We start from the raw sequence: 23,323 nt of genomic DNA, 5'->3' as shown, positions 1-23,323 counted from the left end.
TCTAAGGCTCCTTTTGCCCCTCAAAGCCCTTTTTCTTCTCCCCTAATTATGCCTGAGGATCAAGTCTTTCTCAAGACCCTTAATCTGTCAGTTTTACATCCTAAGTGGACAGGCTCTCATTAGGTACTGTCGATTGCTCCCACTACAGTTTAGCACAGTGGTTTCTTCTGTCAAGAGTGAAAAAGGCTCCTGCTCTTACCACTTCTATACCAATGATGACTCCAAGGTATGCCTGCTCGTCTTTTGGACCTACCAAGGTAAAGCATCCCTGAAGATGAGACCCCCCTGCCTATTAAGACTTCTTTTGGATTTCATCCAAAGATGCGTATGCATGCTTACTACCATAGGGCTGTTACTGCTGCCTTCTGGATGGACAGCATCCCTGCCTTCTACCCCACAATGTTGACACTCCTTGTCAGCAGGAAGTAGCCAGAATGAGTCAGCACCCCTTTACAACTATCAGAAGGTGGAAATGTTAGGTCCACCTGGAAGAAATGACTTAGTCCCTTGACTCTCTCCCCGTCCCTGCGCTGCACCTGTAATCCTGGCACCTGGCATATCCGGGTGCAGTGGGAGGTTCCCCCAGTCTGAGATATTTCCCCATCCTCTGAGATCACATCCACTTCTGCTGTGGCCACACCCCTCCTCCTATATAATCTCTCTTCCCTCCGTAAGCCTTCTTGCTCTGCCCTACTCCATCTTGGGTAGCAGGAGGTCTGCTCTCTCCACCCACAATAAACCCTCTTCTGAACCGCGTGGAGTTTCCTTTTGTTAGACCTTACACTATAGATTTAAGATCTTTACTAGTACAAAAAAAATACCCTCTTTTATCTCCTCTACTTGAAATAGCTAATCCCCAATATGTGCTCATTGGGCAAATGTAATGTAGAAAGTACACAAAGGAACTGTGATAAATCCCTTCCACTTATTTTTACCAAAAGATTTCTCTTGGGGGGGAGGGGGAGCAGTGGTAATAAGAGTTTGAACTTGTGGCCCCATTGTAAGCAACCTTTGCTTTTGGATCTTTCGGTGTCTCTGCGTTTTGCCCAGGGGAGTGCCAGAACATGGGTCTCCCTACCTACATCTTCCTGCTAGGACGGGAGAGAAGGGCACCACGCTCGCTCCAGTTATTGACATGTGGGTCTCACTAACATTTTTGCCTGGGCTGGCCTTGAATCACAACCGTCCCTAGTTGGGTCTCCTGGAGTTACGCGCGTGGGACTCTCACGGGTGTGGAGTTCTTCGGGTTCAAGAGGCGCAGAACTGCAATAACGTTTCCTCTAAATCTGGACCCTGAGCCACCGCGTCCGCCAAGTATCCACACCTTCTTCCCGAAGTCATGGCTGGGCCCCTCCACACTTGACCTTGCACTTGTCCTACCCGCCGGGCGCGTGTGCACGGTTTACAGGCGTGCACGGCTCGGCGGGTCCGGCCTTTCCCCCGCGGCGCGGCCCGAAGCGGAATCCGGAGCCCAGCGAGTGGACCTCGGCGCCGCTGCTAAGCAGAGGGAAGGCAAGGCCCCACGTGTGCACCTCCGTACAGCTACGGAGAGATCACTCAGAAAGGGAAAAAAAAATGACGGTAATTTAAAATGAAGAAAACCAAGAAGGCGCAGAGAGAAAAAGCAAAACCCCGCCCAGCTCCGCGTCCGCCGGGAAGACAGCGTGCGCACGCGCAGCAGGCGAAAGGCGGGCCCAGCGCCCGGCGGATGACGTCATGTCATCGAAGGCCGGACGGCCCCGCCCTCCTCACAATGGCGCTGCACTCAACGCGGAAGGTTCCAGGATGCTGGCGCTTCATCCGGGCACTTCACAAAGGACCCGAAGCGGCTCCCGTTCCCCAGGTAACAGAATCCGGCCCTTCTCCCCGGTAGCTTCCCATCCCGCAAGCTCGCTCTGGTCCCCATTCCCTCCCTGCGTGTCTCTCTTCCTGCTTCCTCCGGAGAGTTGCCCCTCCTGAGGTCCGCTCGCCTTGAACTGACCTCTTATCCGCGAGCGTGAGGACCTTGTACGTGATGACGTGCACGGATCCGCGGCGTGGCGGCGGGCTGTTTCCGGGTGATGCCGCCCCGCCGTTGCTAGGCAACGCGGGACGCCGGCTGGGGGCGGGACGCCGGCTGGGGGCGGGATGCTGGGGGCGCCTGCGTTGCTGCCCGCGGCTCACCGGCGCAACCTTGGTTCTCTTTCCCCACCTGTCCCTCACAGCCAGCCAGGGATTCGGCAGCGAAGTCAGAGGGATGCCGTCCTGGCCCGGGGAGCGGGTGGGTGGTCTTTCTCCCGGGCCCTCCTCCTGCTGCCCGGACCGCCCGCCCGCCCGCACCCTGCGGGTCCTGGGAAGTCACCGGAATTCCTGACCGAATGGGCCGGGGAGCAGGATTCAGTCACGGGGGCTTTCCTGAGGGTCCTCCCGGCGCCGTCCGAGGACCGAGGCGCCTGGGGCGACCGGAGGAAAGGCGGCGAGCCCCGCGGGGTGCGGGCCCCGAGGTCCGGGCCTTTCCTGCCACCTGCTAGCTGTGTTACGGCCTTACTGTCCCCAGCAAAGCGGGCGGATGGGGAAAGCGAGTGTAACTGGCGCGCACTGTGCTTTCAAACTGCAGTGTGGTTATGAAGGCAAACGCAGCCAGAGAGAGTGTTTGCAAGGACTTAATATTATTTCATATGTAAAGAAACAATGGGAAGTGGCAGTGTGGCTCGAATGGTGGAGCGCTAGACTTGGACTGAAGAGCTCAGAGACAGCGCCCAGGCCCAGAGGTCAAGCCCCACGACCAGCAAAAGAAAGAAAGAAAGAAATTGATTCCAATTTATAGAATCGAACACTCTGAAGTTTATGGGTTTGTTTTTTTTTCAAACCAGAATTAATTACATTTTTTATAGAACAGCATATTAAAATGTGCACTCCTAAAATTATTAAGCCTTAGACACAAACTTCCCTTCCTTCCAAAGAATTCCTGACGCCATGAGAATAGATAGTAAAGAAATAGGAAAACCAAAGTAGCGCCTGGTAATGACTGCCCAGGACACTAAATCATTATAAAGGGGAAAAAATATATTGAAAAAATTCAAACCTCACATGTTCTAGGGCATTATGATTGTTATTTTTAAAGTCGATGAACTTTAAATGTGAATGGTTATTGTAAATTGGTTTAAGGTATAGAATTTCTAGAATGGATTAGTATTTCAAAATCCAAAATGTAGCTCTTAGAGTAAAAATTACATGTTAAACTGGTGCGTGCGTGTGTGTGTGTACTGGGGCTTGAACTCGGGTCTTTGCAGTCTCACCTGGCATTTTCACTCAAGAATTGCACTCTACCACTTGAGTCATTCCTTTACTTGTGGATTTTTGCTAGTTGAGTAGAGATAAAAAAGTCTCTTGGATTTGTGAGATTCTCAGATCTCACCTTCCTGAGTAACTAGGATTACAGAAGTGAGCCACCAGCATCCAACTGTGAGACTTCTCCTCCCCAGGTATAAAATCCTATATTATTTTAGTCATTAAGGTGAACGCTTGAAAAACTAATGAAATCTTTCTAAAGATTAAGGGAAAAGGATAAAAATTGTATGATTGGGGGCTGAGAGTTTGGCCTAGTGGTAAGAGTGCTTGCCTAGCATGCACAAAGACCAGGGTTCGATTCCTCAGTACCACATGTATAGGAAAAAGCCAGAAGTGGTGTTGTGGCTCAAGTGGTAGAGCTCTGTCTGGCCTTGAGAAAGTCCAAGGACAGGGCTCAGGCCATGAGCTCAAGCCTGTGTATATATATATGAATATATATATATATATACATATATATTCATGTGTTTATATGCACAGGGAAAAAGGCCTGGAATGAAAGAAGCATTCTTTTTTTGTTGGATTTTGTACTGAGTTGTGGATTAAAAGCAATGTTTTCTTTAAGCATTATTTTTCACGTTTTAAATAGAAGATTTATCACTTTTATAACCAGTAAAAAAGAAAGCATAAATCTCCATACATGCCTGTAATCATTGATACTATTTGTGGCATTTTAGGTCTCTGAGAGAGATACTTGTCCTATATTGCCATTATTAAAATGACCTTAGAAGGACTATTAAAAATTTATGGCCACTTTTCCTGTGTGTATCTTCTCTTTCTCTTGAAAAGCTTCCTTTGAAGTCAAAGGGATTTTGTGAACAGATGCAGAAATATGTGAAGGAAGAATTGGATTCCTACTCCAGATGCATTAGACATTTTTATGAGATCTCATAACCTTTGTAGAACACAAAAATGATTTTTATAGGAGTGTATTGTAGTAGAAAGAAATGTATATTTATCATATGGATGATTTTTATCATAACCAAGAAATCGCGAGTTTCTTGTTACTGGTTCTGGCTGTGTACTTAGCGTCTGAGGTGAAAAGAAAAGTGGAAGGAGAGGAAGAGCCACAGCAGGTCTCTGTTAGCAGTTACTGGTGGAGAACTTAACACCTAAGTTGTTTTAATGCTTAACAATTTTTCCTTTTTTTAAGCATTGGGAATCCTTACTTATCTCAGATTCGGAGTTTTGCTTCTCAAGGCTAGATGTAAACGTAAGCTGAAAATAGAAAAGTTTTAGGGGTGTATCACAGTGGTGGGGCACTTGTATGGAGTGGGGAGGCCCTGGGTGCAGGATGATTGAGGGAGGGGCAGGCACCAGCCTAGCAAGACTTCACATTATACTCATTGGGGGATGTCTCCAATTTGTGTGAAGCTGGTTTATTTTGCCAGGTGTTGTTTGACAGAAAACTGTTGAAGTCTGATGAGATGAGCGTAGTCACAGAGTCAGAGGAATGAAAGTCTGACATGTTATTGTTTAAATGCTGATAGTATTAGGTAAATTTAAGCCTGTCATCATTAACTAAATACAGAATCCACGACTGTATCATACAAAGAGGGAATACTGTTGGTTAGACTTTTGCAAGCATATTTAGCAAGAACATTTATTCTTATACAGTTGAAATGTAAAAATGTGGACACTTCAATGCAGTTGAACAACATGCTTCATTATTCACCATGCTCAGCATAGGTTTAGCCAATATTGATGTTCTGTTTCTGCTGTTCTAGTAATCACTAGAAATAGACACTAGATGAATAGACACTAATAAATACAGTAAGTAAATAAATAAATAGTAGGAACCATTGTGTTAAATTTCTGATCCTGTATTTAGTTTTCAATATGAGGTTTTTTTATGTTTATTTTCAAATAACTTCAGACTTTTCAGGGGATATATATATATATATATATATATATATATAACCTCACCAAACTTTATCTATGGATTCCTGAGTTATCAAAACTAGTCTTTGGGGCTGGAGCTGTAGCTCACTGATAAAGCACTTGCCTAACAATATATGAGGCCCTAGTTGCTACAACAGCAAAAAAAAAAAAAGATATGTGTGTAGTACTGTTAGTACTACTGAATTGGTTCAGATTGCATGAGTTTCTCTACTAGCCATTCTCCTGGTTTATCATTAAAGCCAGTACCCCACATTGCATTCAGTTACTGTGTGTTCTCCAATCTGTGACATTTTTTCAGTCCCCTGTGTGTGTGCGTAATGGTTTGAACTTGGGGCCTGGGTGCTGTCTCTTTTTTACTCAAGGCTAGTACTCTTTATCATTTGAGCTACAGCTCTATTTCTGGCTTCTTATTGGTTATTAATTGGAGCTAAGAGTCTCATGGACTTGCCTTTCCTAGGCTAGCTTTGAACTCTTGCTTCTCAGATCTCATCCTGCTGAGTAGCTAGGATTGTAGGCATGAACCACCAGTACTCAGCTCCAAGTTCTTTTTGAATTTATCTTTTTTACATAATGGTACATTGTAGGACTGTCTGCAAAAATTACTGATTGTATCTGAAGGACAAGGAACTGACATATAGGTGATGCTTGTTACAAAGTGTGATGGTCTATACGCCATGCATATTTTCTCATATCTCTCCCTGCAGTTTTATAAACATTGTTCTACCCGTGTATAAAAGAGAAGACTCACATTAGGTCATTTCTCCAAGTTGCAGAAATAGTAAAGAGCATTACCAGGATTCGAACCCAGCTCTATCTCTGCTTTTGTCTCTTGAGGATTTCTAGTCAATGAAATGAAATTGAAATCTTGCATGGATCTCTGTTAGATAAAGGAAAGCAAAGTTTTTATGACTTAAGAAGTACCCCCCCCCTTGGGCTGGTAGTGTGGCCTAGTGGTAGAGTGCTTGCCTTGCATGAATGAAGCCCTGGGTTTGATTCTTCACACACACACACACACACACACACACACACACACGCGCGCCAGAAGTAGTACTGGGGCTCAGATGGTAGAGTGCTAGCCCTGAGTTCAAGCCCCAGGACTGACAGAGAAAAATACTCCCTTGTTTGATCTCTCCCCCACTCTCTTGCCACTCATACAACCCAGGGGCCCCTGAAACAGTGCCACACAGTTTTAGATTTCATTGGTAGTTTCCTTTGTATGATTTTAAAGAAAGTTCCCTTTAAATGAGTGGTTTTGGACTATTTGCTTTGATATGCATGCATTTATTCTGTGCTGATATTTAGACTTGAACTAAGGACCTTATGCTTTTGCTTGTTTTTTGTTTTTCACTCACAGCTGGCACTCTACCACTTGAGCCACACCTCTGCTATACATGTATGTTACAACTAAAGTATAATGTGCAGTTTATCTTCAGCTACACATGCACATGAAATAATAGCTTTCCCCCCTTCTCTCTCTTCTGTCCACTTATTTTCATACACCATTTGATGTTTGTGTACAGAGGCATGCTGTGTGTTCATTCTCAAATGGTGCATGTCACCTGCCCTCCAGCCTTCTCACAAAGAGCCCTTGTCCACTTCTGCTCCTGAATCTCATCCGCCACTGGGACTTTGGGAGTTTCTCTTCTAAAGACTGCTGCGTGAAGCCCAAGTCTTCCTCCTTGGTTTCCAAGGAGAAATGTCCTCCTTTAGGATGCTCTGCCACAGTGAGGTGCAGAGATTATTTATAGGCCCAGAGATGATGCACCGACTCGAACTTCATTTCACTCTGTATAGGCATGTACAGTTTTCCATCTGGATCATTCCTTAGTAAGACCCTATCTTCTATCCAATCCCTGCCTTGTGAGCCAAACTAGGTCTTCTCAAGGTGATTGTACTGCCCCCTGGCCAAAGTCCATAACTCGAGTTTCCCTGTCTCTCCTAACTCCTCCTCCATGTCCATTTGAGCTCACTCCTGGTTGCCTGACGGACAGCCTTTGTGACTTCCCCCCTCCCCCAAAGGCAGTCAAGCCAACTGGATGCCTAAGCCAGGTGTCTCACCGCTTCTGCTTGTCACACCTTCTCTGGGACCATCTCATTCTCCTTTACTTTCTTCCTCGGTTCCTGTCCCCCTGTCCCCCTTCCCCACCCCCACCCTGAGATCTGGGTCATCTGTCCTGGGCCCCTGACATGATTATCATAGATGTTTTCAACAAGACAGACTGGAAAGAGAAATAATAACAAATCACACCTTGTCACATTTTTCAGTGACATTTGTTCTCTTCATAAATACAATCATGTTTTAATATAACGTACTTTTCAAAGAAGTTTATGTATTCTCATTAAATCTTGAGCATAACGTACAAGGTTCCCCTAACTATAACTATTTATTCCAAGCTTTTCTTCACTGATAAAAAGCTTATTGTAACACCTCTCCTCTCTTTTTTGTTCCCCTTTCTGTCTTTGCTCTTTTTTCTCTGCCTGTTCAGTAATGGTAAGTCAATAGCAGTGTTCTTTCCAGTTAAAGTTCAATGGGTACTATCCTGTATATATTTTTAAAAATTAGTTTAATGTTTAGGAACTGGAGGCATGGCTCAAGTGGCACAACACCAGTCCTGGTAGTGGGAAGTTAAGGGAGAGTGCAAGATCATGAGTTGAAGTGCCATTACCAGCACCAAAAATAAAAGTAAAAATTAGCTTAATGTTTAACTCATTATGAACCCTAATCTGATAGGCCTCTGATAGTTTCAGCTGTTAGTAAACATGATGGTATACAGGATATCGTATTAGGATAATGTTGTGCCCATAAGTGCTAAGCACTCATGGTTCCAATTATTGATGAGCCTTTACCTATTCCATGGTCAGACCTCCATGATGTAAATGTTCATATTATTCCCATGGCGTGAATGAGGATGTGGGGAGAGGAAGCAGGCCATGTAGTTAGCAAGAGTCAGGGCCCAAGCCAGGTGCTGGGCTATAAACCTCGCCTCTCACGTAGGAAGCTGATATTTGAGGATCACACTTCAAAGCCAAGGCAGAAAGTCTGTGAGATTCTTTTCATCAGCTAACCACCAAAAAGCCAGAAGTGGAGATGTGGCTCAAGTAGTAGAGTACCACCCTTGAGCAAGAAAGCTAAGGGGCAGCTTAGCTGAGTTCAAGCCCCAGGACCAACACACATACACACACACACACCAAATGAGGTCTAAACTCAGATATTCTTATTCTGAACAGTGTACATTCACAATAAAATAGTGGCAAGTTCTGAAACATTATATATGCAAATATGATAAATGTCCTGCAACTTTAAAATCTATCCCTGAAAGTCACTTGCATACTTTGCCATAGTGGCATGCAAAGTCAGGATTATAAATCATTTTTTGTTGTTGCTGTTCCTATGGTCTTGTCTGGATGAATTATGAGAAGGGAGTAAGGCAGTCTTGTAAATTTATCTCTATGTCTCTATTTGGCTACTGTACTGAGAGTATCTGGATAAAATAAGGGCTTTTAACACATGAGTCCCAAGGTGCACTGTAGGAAGGTCTGTCTCAGATTTGTCTACCTGGGCTGGCTTTGAACCATAATCCTCAGATCTCAGCTTCCTGAATATTGAAAATTACAGGCAGCAGCCACAGGCACCCAGCTAAAGAAGTTTATTCTCAAGGATTTTCATTGGCAAGAGTTCTTTTTCTTCTTTTCTTTTTCTTTTTGTCCTGGGGCTTGAACTCTGGGCTTGGGCACTGTCCAGCTCAAAGCTACTACCCTACCCCTAAGCCACAGTGCCACTTCTGGTTTTCTGGTGATTAATTGGAGATGAGAGTCTCACGCATAGACTTCTGTGCCAAGCTGGCTTTGAACTGCAGTCTTTAGATCTCAGCCTCCTGAGTAGCTAGGATTACAGGCGTGAGCCACCAGTGCCCAGCTGGAAAGAGTCATTAAAGAGACCAGTAATTCATTAATTACAGAGTATTAAAGTGGCTCATTCTTAGTGACTGCGTTAATTAGGATGTTGATGAGGCTATAAAACTAGCACCGTTGAGCAGAGTTAATTTTATACACCAAATGAGGGGCTCCTTGTGAAGATGTTGGATAAACCATTCCTCCTCACTCAGGCCCACACTTCACTCCCTGTAGTACTTTGCACCTGCTTTACAAAGCATGAAGATATAATAGAGACATGGAAGTGTTTGGTCAAAGCCCTGATTTGAATTCCTATCCTTCTTCTGGGAAAAATAGTCTAAACTGGCAGTTCAAAAGATTGTGTCTCAGGCTGGGAGTTTGGCCTAGTGCACAAAGACCGGGGTTCCATTCCTTGGTACCACATACATAGAAAAAAAGCTGGAAGTGGTGCTGTGGCTTAAGTGGTAGAGCTCAATCCTTGAGAAAGCCCAAGGACTGTGCTCAGGCACCTAGTTCAAGCCTCAGGACTGGCAAAGCAAACAAAACCATTGTGTGTGTTTGTGGGGGCAGGGTAGGGGGGACTGGGGTTTGAACTCAGGGCCTGAGTGCTGTCCTTTAACTTTAAAAAAAAACAAAAACTCAAGGCTAGTGCTCTACCACTTGATCCATACCTGTACTCCGGCTTTTTACTATTTAATTGAAGCATCTCATGGATTTTCTACCCAGGCTCACTTTGAACCTTGATTTTCAGATCTCAGCGTCTGGAGTATATAGAATTACTGATGTGAGCCACCAGCACCCAGCACAAAAAGAGAATAGATTTCTCAAGGGTAAATGTACAGTTTGAAGGTAGATTCACAAGAGAGATACAAAGGCTGAGACTGTGTGGATCTCTTTGTCAGTTCTGGAGAGAGACAGGCGTGTCCCTATGTGCATACTACTTGCCTGGCCATTTTGGTCAAAAAAGGAAAATCCCCTCTCTGCGGACAGTGCAGTCTGCTCTAGTAGCTAGCAAGTTTTCAACCACGTGGTGCTGTCTAGACACAGTGTCTTTGAGAAGCAAACATGAGGTTAGATGTGCACACAGGCAAAACAGTGTCATCTTAAGTCACCTGACTCCTCATGAAGAGGAGTGTGAGATGAGGAAGATGCTTGGTTATTTGGGTAAGACAAACCAGGCTCCATCACATGCTACCTGTGCGATGCCAGGCCTGTGTGATCTCATCAAACTTCAAGCTGTCTCATCAGCAAAGTGTTAATATCTACACTATGAACATTTTGTGTAGATTTTGCCTCCTGCCATACAAACCAAGTCCCATTGCAAATGTTTGGCACCTGGGAGGGAGAGTTCCCTGCTTGGTGAGACTACTTCAATATTATGGACAACAGTAAGTGACCAAACTTGACCTTGAATTCTAGCCTAAGGACAAAAAGGAAAAAAAAAACCACAAAGTAAAAAAAAAAAAAAAACAGAAAACACATTTTATTTTTAAGGCACTTGGCCTTTTCTTAATTGTTCAGGGAAGTTTTATTGCTATTCTTGCTTACTGATATGGTATCATTTACATGTTTAATAACAGCTTAAATCAACCTAGGGTAATAGAATTTTTGCAGAATATCATACCTGCTAAAATAGATTGTAGTATTTTCCTGATAAATCTGTGTCCTCTGTTGGGGATCCTATAAGACTATCCTTGTCTGGGAAGCTTAAACCACAAACACTTGTTTTTTACAGTTCTAGAGAGACTGAGAAATCCAAGATCTAGGTGGTTGCAATTTTTTTTTTTTGATTGGTCATAGGGCTTGAACTCAGGGCCTGGGTGCTGTATCTGAACTTTTTCACTCAAGGCTAGTGTTCTACCACCTTGAGCCATGGCGCAGCTTCCCATTTTCTGGTGGTTAATTGGATATAAGAGTCTTGTGGTCTCTTCCTGTCCAAGCTCACTTCTATCTTTGATCCTCAGCTTCTAGCCTCCTGAGTAGCTAATATTACAGGCATGAGCTACCAATGCCTGGTAGTGTGTGCAAATTCTTTGCCTGATGAGGGCCTCCTTCCTAGTTTATGCATGTCTGTCTTCTCCCTGCAGTCTCACACAATGGAAGACGCAAGAGAGTTCTCCAGGTTCATTTATAGGAGCTCTTATTCTTGATAATAACCTGATCATCTCCCAAAGCCACACTTCCAAATATTATCATATTGGAGTATTCAATATAGGAATTGAAGAGGGGCACACAAACATTTTCTGTTTCAGTCTGTGACTTTTAGTGGCCAAGTATCTTCTAAAATCCAGGACCAGTTCCCATAAATCTTTTAAAATGTGTTGGAAATTCCAGTGTTTCAGCATCTATATGACATTTAACACTTTTTTTCCACATTCTAAAATAGAGCAGAAATTCTTTGGTGGACCATGTGTCCTTAATTTTGATTGGGAATATATTAACATATCTATGGCTCAAATAGAGACAGAGCTTGCACTCTAGTCTTTTTTCTTTCCTAACAGGAAAACATTTTCTATTAAGTTTCCCTGATTCTTGTCTTAAAAGTCACATATCCATCTTTAGATCAAACATGTGAAAATAGAGTTATCAGATTTCTAATGGATCACTTCTTAGAAGGAATGAGGAGAGAAGTGAATCTTTAGCTAATCAGAAGGCTGAGATCTGAGGATTGGGGTTCAAGGCCAACACGGGCAGAGAAATCTGAAAGATTCTTATTTCCATTCTTATAGTTAGTTAAAAGCTGAAAGTGGAGGTATGGCTCAAGTGGTAGAGTGGCAGCTTGAGTAAAAAAAACCAAATGAGAGTGCTAGGCCTTGAGTTCAAGCCTTAGTTCTGGTACACACACACACACACACAGGTCTTTTAGCTGACATGTCTCTGTTTTATGGAACACTTCACGGGGCGGGGTGGGGGGGCAGGGTGGCATGGTGAAGGTAGCAACCCCTTCTGTTCACAGTTCTCTCTTTCTGCTCTTGCTAACTGGCCCTGTGATCAGCTCTCCAGGACTTGCCTGAGTGACGAGGTAGTTCTCATCAGTAAGTCAATCCTCTTCTCTGGAGAGCAAGGTGGGCCTTCTCCTCACATTCCTCCATATACAAATGGCTTTCTAGTGTGCTTCCCATAGCCCCAGTGTCTCATGCTCACCTTAGCCAATGCTGAAACTCAGCCTTCAGTGTGAGACTCTTATTAGCAGATGTGGTGATGTCACACATGTGCACATTGGCACATGCGTGTGACTAAAGTTTTGAAGGAAACAGAAAATGTAAACATATTTGCCTGAGGGGAATTTAAAACAAAAAGGGCTTTCTGGAATATTAATAGATCCAACAGATCTTCACAGAAGGTATCATATGATTGTCAGTGATTACAAGGGATCAGATACTTGGCTGTCTTTTTCAAATAGAAGATGAACCTGACTGACATATCCATTGTTTAGTTGAGAGAGACAGAAGAGAAAGGGAGAGGGGGAGAGAGCCAGACAGACAGACAGAGAAATATAATTATTTGTCTCGGTTCAAAGACCCTTTTTTCTTTCCTTTGTATCGGAGATCCCTAAAACAGCTAGGAGAGAAGCCAGACTTTCACATCCATTAAGGTCAGCCCTGAAACTGTTGAATTTGATCTCTTCCATTTGCCATCTGGATACATTAGAGAAAAAGCTATTCTGCATTGGGTTACTGGACACTATCCAGAAAATAATGTCAGGGCATCAAAAGCTTGAGGCCCTCGGTCCAGTCTGTCTAATGATCACAGGCAAGGTCTGCTCTGCTCTCCAGTTTTGTACCTAAGTTTTATTTTCTTGCAGTGACAATATATATCCCAGTAAAATAGATCACAAGGGTTACTGCCAACTTGTCAAAGCCAAGATTCTTCCATCAGAGACTTCAAAAAAGGCTTAAATTATAATTGTGCCAAGGTCATCCCAATCTGTTTCCTTGCTTATGAACAGGGCTTACTGTAAGAATCATTTTATTTTGTGGATTGTTACATTCCATGCCCAAGTACCAAATTTTATATCTTCTTAAGACTGGCTCTATTTAAATTGGTATTCATTGTCCTCTTTGTAAGAGGGTCTCAAATCTGGGCAGTTAATAACTGTGTTGGCAGTATTCCAGGAATCTGACAACCGAATCTCATTATTCACACCAACTGGAGCCAATTGTGGCTGGATCTTTTTTTTTTTTTCCCCTCCTTCTTCTTCTGTTTCTTTAAAATGAGGGTAGGAAGTAAGAGCAGTGGCATGTCCTCTCATCTCCTCTGGGATTGAGGAGACTTGCATAATAGGACTTAGACTATAGAGGAGCATATGGCTGTGTTTTAGGGTAGCTGGGGGCCATCTAACACTGAGCCCTGATACAGCAGGTGCTGGTTTGGATTCTGGCAGAATGTACTTCGCAATGACTTTCTAGCTTTGATGGTGGTAGAATTGTTGAGAATTGCCATGGTGTCACTTATCCTGAAAATGAGATAGCAGGAGAAGTTGCCAAACTCTAACCATGAAAAGCACATGTTTGATAATAGGATTGACCCTCAAGCTGCAGCCCAAATGCTAGGCAATCTCTAAATCTGACTGAGGAGGCCAGGGACACTTTTGCTAAACTCTGGCCAAGATTCTAAACACTGTGCCATATAACGCATGCCCTTGAAGGGCCACTGGGACTCAGTCTTCTCCTGCCCTGTGTGTCCCAGCCGTAGCTCCATGATGTATCCGGTCACCACAGGCCCAAAGCACAAGGCTAAGTGCCAGGAACCACTTGACCCCTGAGTCAGCATTAGTCCTTTCCCTTACTAACTTCATTATTTGTCCCAGTATGAAAAAGCAGTGAAACATAGATTAATTATGCATACCTTGGCCAAGTATTGCACAGGATATCTTGAACTTTTTCTTAGTTAATGTTCCCAAAGAAATCTGGAGTTCTCCTGAGAGAATTCTAATGAGTGGCAAGCAGGGAGGTCCTTAAAATGTACATAATTCCCTCAGTGCTCATATATGAAAATAGAACCTTAAGTAGGGATTGCCTACATTGTAAGAAGAGTTAAGTAACTTTCTAAGAGAGGTATAAGGGTAGCTGGCCAGGTGTTGGTGGCTTATGTTTGTCAGTCTAACTAAGGAAGCTGAGAACTAAGGATCACAGTTCAAAGCCAGCCCAGGTAGAAAAGTCCGTGGGACTTTCATGAACTCCAGTAAACCACTAAATAGCTAGAAGTGGAGCTGCAGCTCAAGTGGTAGAGCACCAGCCTTGAGCCGAAGGCCTAGGGGATAGCATCCAGGCCTTGAGTTTAAACCCCAATATTGGCACAAGAAAAGGAAAGAAAAAAGAAAAAAAATGCCTTTGTTTAGTTAAATGATTGGTAAAGGAAAGACTGTCTAAAGAATACTGTACACTTTTTTTGGGTCAGTAAGACTGGCGGGTAGGGAAGCTTTTTTCTGTCAACGACTATTTGGATATTTATAGCATCATTCACAGACTGTACACAGTTGTCAGTACAGGTAGATGGACCACAAGAGGTATAAAAGAAGCATGTATGTCTGTCTTGTTGAGCACCCTGTCCTTTCCTGGGCCTCTATGGACCATGGGCTCTCCCCACTCCTCAGAGCAACGTAGACTTACTTTACATGCGCACACACACACACACTTCAGAGTGAAAGCAAATTGAAATCAGCATGGTGCCACTGAGCACAATAGAAATGCGTGTGGCGGCAGAGTTTTAGAGGAAGAGCTAAATACTTGCATGTGTTAGGTTCTAAGGTTTATTAGTAAATCTGAGGATTCAAAAACTTTGTAATGTGTCCGATCCTGACACTTCTTTGATAACAGCCTCCCTTCATCTGTACATAGATTGCCAGATTTTATTGTCTCAAAACTTTTTATCCAAAGATGCAACCTCCAGGAAGTGATCTGGCATGTCAAAGCTAGATTGAACTATTTATTCTCTTAATATTATGGCCTGTCATTGAGAGCCCCCAGAGATTGTTGACCTATTCTTTTGAACATGAAGAAGGAGGGGGATGATCAGCTGGCACTCATTTGCAAATTTGATTTTTTTCTTCTTTTTCTCCCAAAGTTTATTAATTACATACAGTGTTTTAAGAATTCTTTCAAAAGAGCTTCAAAGAAAAATCATAGACATGTGTACTTGCTTCTCAAAAGGAATAAAAATACTTCATTTTATTTTCTAAGAAAACCTATATCTCCAAGCCAGTTAGGCTGGGATGGCAATGCCAGAATGCAATCTATTAAAATTTCAAAGATAAAAAAAAAAAAACATTGAACAAATACAGCAGTGACATTCACTAGACACCATGTTGAAAATATACTATACAATTCGTTTGGGAGGGTGGCCAGGAGGGAAAAAATAGGGGGGTGGGGTGGGGTGACACCATTCAAAAAGAACTGTATTCATTACCTGACTTATGTAACTTTAACCCCTCTGTACATCACCTTTACAATAACAATAGGAAATGTATTGTAAATATATTTTTTAAAGGTCATATCATAGAAGAGCATTTTGCAAATGCTATCCTGCTCAATAAAATATGAAATAGTCTTTTTTAAAGACTACCGTTAGAGGGCCGGGAGTTTGGCCTAGTGGTAGCATGCTTGCCTAGCATGCACGAAGACCTGGGTTTGATTCCTCAGTACCACATATATAGGGGGAAAAAGCTGGAAATGGTGCTGTGTAGCGCTCTGGCCTTAAGAAAAGTCCAAGGGCAGTGCTCAGGCCCTGAGCTCAAGCCCAGGACTGGTGGAAAAAAAAAAAATACTGTTGGGTTGGGAATGTGGCTTAGTTTTAGAGTGCTAGCCTAGCATGCATAAGGCCCTGAGTTCTGTTCCTCTGTACTACAAAACAATAATGTTTTAAAGTACAACATAAAATAATTTTTAAAAAATTAAAACAAAAAATTCTCCCAGAGAAAAACAGTAGATTATGGTAGTTCAAACACTGCATGTTATGTGACTTCATCATGAAAAAAAGTGATATGATCAATATTTTTTTCACCATAGGATATTGTATTTGCTAGGTCCACATCTGCATTTTTCCTGGATTCTGGTGAAATGGAAATTTCAGTTGATAAAAATAAATAACCATTGAGTCAATGAAGATATGGCCCTAGACCTTTGAATGGATCCCAGAATGGAATCTCAGCACCTTCATTATGATTGTACCTTTGATGATCTGGGCTGTTGTTGGTTGTTTGCCTTGGTCTAACCAATAATGTTTCCTGCAGCGCAGCACAATACCCATGGGCAGTTATGCTTGTCACCAGTCACAGTGATTGGTGTAGAGTTTGTATCCTACTCTACATTACACAACATGGGCTTGAGCCCACTAGAAGACAGCTCAGTGACCTGGCCGAGGACTGTTGAGCAGGAGTGATAATAGTTTGGCTATAGACCATGTTAATAGTCCATAGACCATGTTAACAGTCCCTATGTCAGTTCTGTCATTAGCCAAGTGTATTCATTTCCAAAGGCTGCCATGACAAAAATGTACCTCAAACTGGGTGGCTTCAGATGACAGAAGTTTATGTTGTCATGGTTCTGGAATGTAGGAATCTGAAGTCAGGGTGTTGGTTCCCTCTGAAGGTCCTCAGGAAGAGGCCTTCCCTGCCTGTTCCTAACTTCTGGTAGCTCCTGGCAGCACTTGGCATTCTTTAACTTGTAGCTGAATCATCCATTCGCTTCCTCCACCCCTATGGCCTTCTTCTCTTTGTAGCCCTATGTTGTCCCTTCTTATGAAGAAACTAAATACTGAATTTAAACCTCACTCTAATCCAATGTTGCATTATAACTGAATCTAATATTTCATTATAACTGATTACATCTGCAAAGATCTTCTTTAAAATAAGATCACATTCTAAAATTCAGGAAAAGGTTAATTTGGGGGTGTATATATACATAATTAAGCCACTACACCAGGCAATTGAAATATTTTAAGTTTCATCTTACTTAGAAAAATAAATTGTTATATACTTTTTCCATTTGGGACAGATCCTAAAGATAACTGATTATTCTTAGGGTGTTTCTGAACATGATACTAACTAGTGCAGGGGTATAAAATTATAAATCTAAAAAAAAAAACAGCCAGATGCTCTGGATCATGCCTAGTTACTCAAGAGGCTGAGATCTGAAGATCATGGTTCAAAGCCAGCCTGCGCAGAAAAGTTCATGAGACTCTTAACTCCAGTTAAACAGCTAGGAGCCAGAATTGGAGGTGTGGACTCAAGTGCTAGAGTACCTGCCTTGAGCAAAAGAAGCCAAGTGAGAGAACAAGGCCTTGAATTCAAGCCTCAGTACAGGCACAAAAACCAATATGTCAAAACAGTAAACAACAATTTCTCCTGAGACTTTTTTACTTGTTTAATTAACATCAATTCATGGAGATTCTTGCCTCTGCCATGTTCCATTATTTATTTATTTATTTATTTATTTTTGCCAGTCCTAGGTCTTGAACTCAGGGTCTGAGTGTGTCCTCCGGCTTTCCCAAAGCTACTGCCCTACCACTTGAGCCACAGTACCACTTCTGGCTTTTTCTGTGTATATGGTACCCAAGGCTTCGTGCCTACTCTGCCATGTTTTAGTAAAGTGTGAAATCAGATTGTGAGGGATATGTACAGTATATTTAGAGGTTGGCCTTAAACCTATAGGAGAGGAGGAACCAGTGGAGACTTTTTTTTCTTTTCTTTTGTCAGTCCTGGGGCTTGAACTCAGGGCCTGAGCACTGTCCTTGGGCTTTCTCAAGGCTAGAGCTCTACCACTTGAGCCACAGTACCACTTCCATCTTTTTCTATATATGTGGTACTGAGGACCAGTGGAGAATTCTTACGTTGAGAAGATAGTTGTGCTGTTGTTGTAGAGGGTATAAGGCCCATCGCTATTGAAGCAGCACATGTGAGTGATGGGTGTAGACCACTTGCTAGAGATGGGGTAGGGAAAACATGCCTGTTGGCTTTGTAATTGATGAGATGATAGATACAATAATAGATAATATTTCTTGAGCATTTCCCATGTAGGGTCTATTTTGAGCCCTTGTTACATACTAATGGCCCATGAAGTAGTGTTATTCCATTTTTAATTCCAGATGAGTAAATCAGGAGCCAAATACCTGTAAAGATCCCACAGCCAGATGTGAACTCGTAGAATGAGAAGGCAAGGAGCGGGGGTGGAGACTGGCTGGCTGGTTGGGTCATTCCAGACTGGGAATCCAGAGGCAGGGTGGGCCTGGGAATTGCTCACCAGGTCACTGGGTTTGAATGTGGTATTAGGCATGCAGAGTCAATGGTGGGAAAGCTAAATGGAGATTTCCCATTGGTCTCTGTAGAGTTGGGACACATTTTTTTTGTGTTAACACTTACCTTCTGTGTGTGCTTTTTTAATTTAATGTATACATTATGGAAGTACAATGGAAGATGAACAGTTAGTCCTGTCTTCTAGTTCTAAAAAGAAGAGTTCTTCTAAAAGAGTGAAAATCTTTGTGATAAAGCATTCCCATGTCCCTTGTCCATTAATTAGGTGATCTTCCAGCCAATCAGAGTAGAAGGATGTTGTAACAGAGTTGCACCCAGATGATCATAAGTGAATTTATTACAGCCTGCATCCTTTCTACTTCACACTTTGCACGAAGTGCACTCCTGCATTGCTGTAACCACAGAGCATTTCACTTCAGACCTGGCAGTTGATGGGAACTGCTTTTGCTGAAATCATTAAAGAAAGGAAAGCCTGTGACTTCTCTACCCGGAGCACTGCCTGTGTTCGGTGTCATTCTGGCCTCATTAATCAGCCTTGCAGCAAGGCGGACACTGTGCTGTGTATTTTACTGTCCCCAGCACAGCAGCTCCTACATCTCTGCCCCCCAGGCTGGGTGCACTGGGGAAAGAGAGAAAGGGAAACCATCAATCTTCCTCGTTGCTCATGTCAGCGGCCATTCCTTCCCCCCTTCCTGTTGGCTGTCTCTCTCACCACCTGTGTTTAGAATTAGCCCTGAAGCTGCTGCCCAGATGAATAAGAACCACTGTCCTTGTCACCTGCACTGGTATGGCCCATCACTTCCCAATGGAAGCAGCACCCCAAGCTGTTACCCCCAGTGGAAGCCATGTAGAAGGGAGACACAGAGAGTCAGACATTCCTGAGGAATTATCAGCACATAAGATTTAAGTCCATTTTCTGTCATACCCTCGAGAAGGTGGTTGTCACTTAGTGTATGGAAGGGGTGAAAGGAAATACTGTCTTGAGTGCTAGGGCTCCACTTCTCCTGATCACCTTTGGAACCACATGGCTGATGTCAGTCTACTTGGGCTCAACTCTTTATTATTAGTTTTGTGCCTGTACTGGGGCTTGAACTCAGGGCTTGATGCTGTTCCTTAGCTTTCTTGTTCAAGGTTGGTGTTTTACTATTTGAGCCACAGCTCCACTTCTGGCTTTTTGCTGATTCATTGGAGATGAGAGTCTCACAAGCTTTCTTGTCTAGGCTGGCTTTGAACCTCAGTCCTCAGATCTGAGCCTCCTAAAAAGCTAGGGTTAAAGGCCTAATTCCCAGTGCCCAGAGGTCTGCCTGTCCCCTCCTCTAATTGCTTTTCCTGCAATACTCACTTTACCTCTTTAGGCTTCAGTCTTCTCGCTTGTGAAACAAGGATGATACTACTAGAGTTTTGCAAAGTCTAAGTGAGAGAATGCATTCACTGCTCTGACTGTAGTGCTTCCTACAGAGTAGAAGGCGCAGATGAGCAATGGATAACTGGTATGTGGGAAGAGTAGAAGGAATTTGACCTTAATGTCCTGTGATCCCAGAAAGTGTATATCCTTTAGATTATACTTAATTTTGATTTAACATAGAAAATGAATAAGTAAAAAAGACTTTTTCCTATCACACTTATAATCCTAGCTATTCAAGTGGTGAGATCTGAGGATCAAAGTTCATAGCCAGACTGAGCAGAAAAGTCCATGAGGCTCTTAGCTCCCATTAACTAGCAAAAAGGAGGAAGTAGAGTGATGGCTCAAGTGGTAGAGCCCTAGTCTTGAGCAAAAAAGCCAAATGAGAGTGTAAGGCTCTGAATTCAAGCCCCAGTACCACCATAAAAAATAACTATCTAAATAAATAACACATCACATGCAAGCTTTATAAATAATTTCACTTTGCCTTTTTTTTGGCCATTAGCTGAAATGGGCATAGTAATGCCCTACATTTCTGTTAATAGAAGACTTTTATAGTTACATGCCAATTAATTTTTCTGTATGCAGAAAAAGTAGGCCAGGTTTTAAAATTTGGTGACCAAAAATGTTTACCCTTGAAAAACAAATGACACTGTCCAGTGTCAAAAAGTAAGATACTGGCTACCTTTCTCCAATAGCCAATAGTACCAGGATCCTGCTTTTTCCTAACCATGGCTAATAACAAACTAGTTATCATGGTCATATTTTTCTGCCTGACTTTTTCTGGTATACTCTGAAGTCTGAGCTGACAGGACTGCCTGAACATACATGAGTGCTTAGGACGGTTCCAGCCTGTAAGGAATGATGGCTGCGACCAGCCAGAAAGTTAGACTGACCAAGGCAGGTGGGGGGGGCGGGGAGAGGCGGGTACAGTGTTGGCTCATGCCAGTAATCCTCACTATCCAGAAGGCTGATATCTGAGAATCATGGTTCAAAGCCAGCTCAGGCAGGAAAAGTCTGTGAAACTTTAATCTCCGATTAACCACAAAATGCCAGAAGTGGAGCTGTGGTTAAAGTGGTAGAGTGCTAGCTTTGAGTGCAGACTTCCCAGGAATCATGCTTAGACTCTGAGCTCAAGCCCCAGGACAAACACATGTGAGAGGGAGGGCAGGAGGGAGGGAAGGAATGGGGGGAGAGAGAAACAATGAAAGAGAAAGAAAGAGAAGGAAAGAATGCAGTCAGGCAGATGGGTAGGAGGTAGGTTGATTCAAGTTCCAGGACCAACACATACACAAGAAAGAGAGAAAGAACAAAAGGAAAGGAGGAAAGAAGGAAGGAGAGACTGATTTCCGCTGGTAGAAGTGCACATGGGCAGAAAAACTATTTTAAAACCATTTTAAAAATCTTTTTCTTCATACTATTGCTCGTAAGAAACTCACATTGTCTCTCTCTCCCAAAGATTCAGAATGCTTAAGATAGTTTTGCTATTATTTAGCGTATTTAGTATAAGAATGTTAGGCATGTCAGCTTGGCTTGGCTAAGCCATGTGTTATTAGTGTAGATTTTGGTCTGTTACTGTCTAAGTAGTAACCGCCCCTCTTCACTGTATTCTTTGCTGGGAGAAAACCAGGAGACAGGCAGAGAAGAATATCACAGAGAAAATATTTCTCTTGTCCCTTGAAATTGTGTTGTTTGGAAATATTTTAGTGGGATTATTTTCTTGATGAATTCCAGGCTGTGTTTTCTGAACCCCTGGGTCATATGGATTAGAGTTAGGTGAGTCTGCCTAGCTCTTGAGTGCTGGCTTGCTCATCAGGATGTCTTCCCTCACCAATCAAGGCTATAGCCACAATCTTCACACTCCTGGCTTTCATGGCTGGTTAAGTGTGGTAGGCGGTATCTGAACTTCCTTGAGCCAAAGTGGCTTTTTTTTTTTTTTGTCATTGTGGGGCTTGGACTTTAGGCCTAGGTGCTGTCCCTAAGCTCTTCAGCTAAAGGCTACTGCCCTACCCCTTAAGCCGTAGCACCACCTCCAGTTTTCTAGTGGATAATTGGAGATAAGAGTCTCAAGGTCTTTTGGTGCCTGGGCTGGCTTTGAACCCGAGTCTTCAGATCTCAGTCTCCTGAGTAGCTAGGATTCCAGGCGTGAGCCACCACACCCAGCTAAGTGGCTTCTGACTATACAGTAATGAAGAATTGTCTCGGTGATTGAAATGAAAAATAATAAGCAAGTGAACTTATACTTCCATCTTTTTGTTAGTCTTTTTAGTGCGTGCGTGTGTGTGTGTGTGTGTGTGTGTGTGTGTGTGTGTGCACATGTAGGAGGTTTTCCATGTTTCCTAGTGGGCTGGATGCTTTGGAAAATAATGATGTAACTGTTCACTTTGAGTTCTGGTCATTCCATTTGGGCCTCATTGGAATCACTGAGGAGCTCTCAAACTTCCCAGAGCTTCTGACAAATCCTACACAGATTAAACCAAAACCTCTGGGTGGTGGGACCTAGACATGAGTCTTCTTCCTCTTCTTTTTTTTTTTTTGTCTTTAAGCTCTGGGTTCCTGCGCAGCTGAGATTCAAAACTGTACATCTGGAAGTTAGCGCCTCTCTTTTGTGCATAGAGTTCTCATCTGCGCCTCATTTTATGCAGTTGCAGTGAGTTTTAAAAACAGATTGTTGATTTCTAAAGCCTTTCTTTTTTTTTTTTTGTGACAGTCCCAGGGCTTGAACTCAGGACCTTGGGCTTTCTCAAAAGACTAGAGCTCTACCACTTGAGCCAGAGCACCACTTCCAACTTTTTCTATGTATGTGATACTGAGGAATCGAACCCAGATCTTTGTGCTAGGCAAGCATTCTACTACTAGGCTAAATTCCTGGCCCTCTAAAGCTCCTCTTTAGTGCGCATTAGAAGCACCTGAAAGCACAGATTGCATAACTTTCCCACGGCTTCAACTGTTAAAATTCCTGGGTTAGGTAGGCGTGGGCCCAAGTCATGATGATATTGCTGGTACAGAAAATTCACTTTGAAGACCTCCGGTCTAATCTCCATCTTCCTTTTTGTTCAGCCAGAGCATCTGTCTCCTCATTCCATAGTGGAATATCCAGTGGAACAAGATGGTAGGTGCTGGAGAAGACTCTTACATGTTGCCACTCCCACTCCATTAATCAAATGAACATTTTCCTTTTTCTGTACAAGCAAACTCTTCTTCATATGAAATTGTCCCCTGCAAGTTTCTTCCTTCAGAATCAGAGCCAAGGCTATATAGATTCCTCCTGCCTCCATGTGGAACTCGATTTTGAGTTCAATTTCTCACCAAATTCATGAATATCTGGGTACAGTCTGCGGTTAGAACCACATTCTCTGGTAGTGTTGTGGGCTGGACACAGCTTCCGTGCACCCTGTTTTGAAGAACTAAGTTTCAGAGTTTCAGAAAATCCACTTTTAAACCAACTCTCTGAACAACATTTGTTTAACAACTGCCTCTCACTGGAGCCTCTGGTTCATTTTGTTTGTAGTTATTTTGCTCTTTTCACTGGGAGCCCAAGTTGGGGA

The 23,323-nt window shown here is 43.0% G+C and overlaps 1 protein-coding gene across 1 annotated transcript in view; it reads left to right on the top strand.

The window, feature by feature from the left end:
• The first annotated feature begins 1,724 nt into the window (after positions 1-1,724).
• Positions 1,725-23,323, top strand: part of Wars2 (tryptophanyl tRNA synthetase 2, mitochondrial) — a 52,298-nt gene continuing 30,699 nt past the window's right edge. Inside the window, exon 1 of the mRNA XM_090334108.1 lies at positions 1,725-1,843. Within this exon, the coding sequence (XP_090190234.1) occupies positions 1,754-1,843 (90 nt within the window). The 5' untranslated portion in view covers positions 1,725-1,753. The remainder of the gene's footprint in view (positions 1,844-23,323) is intronic.

The sequence above is a fragment of the Megascapheus bottae genome, chromosome 6 (genome assembly GCF_031878675.1).
Source record: "Megascapheus bottae isolate mThoBot1 chromosome 6, mThoBot2.hap1, whole genome shotgun sequence".
Classification (NCBI taxonomy): domain Eukaryota; kingdom Metazoa; phylum Chordata; class Mammalia; order Rodentia; family Geomyidae; genus Megascapheus; species Megascapheus bottae.
Note: the sequence above shows the minus strand (reverse complement) of the source record. Positions and strands in the feature narration are given on the sequence as shown.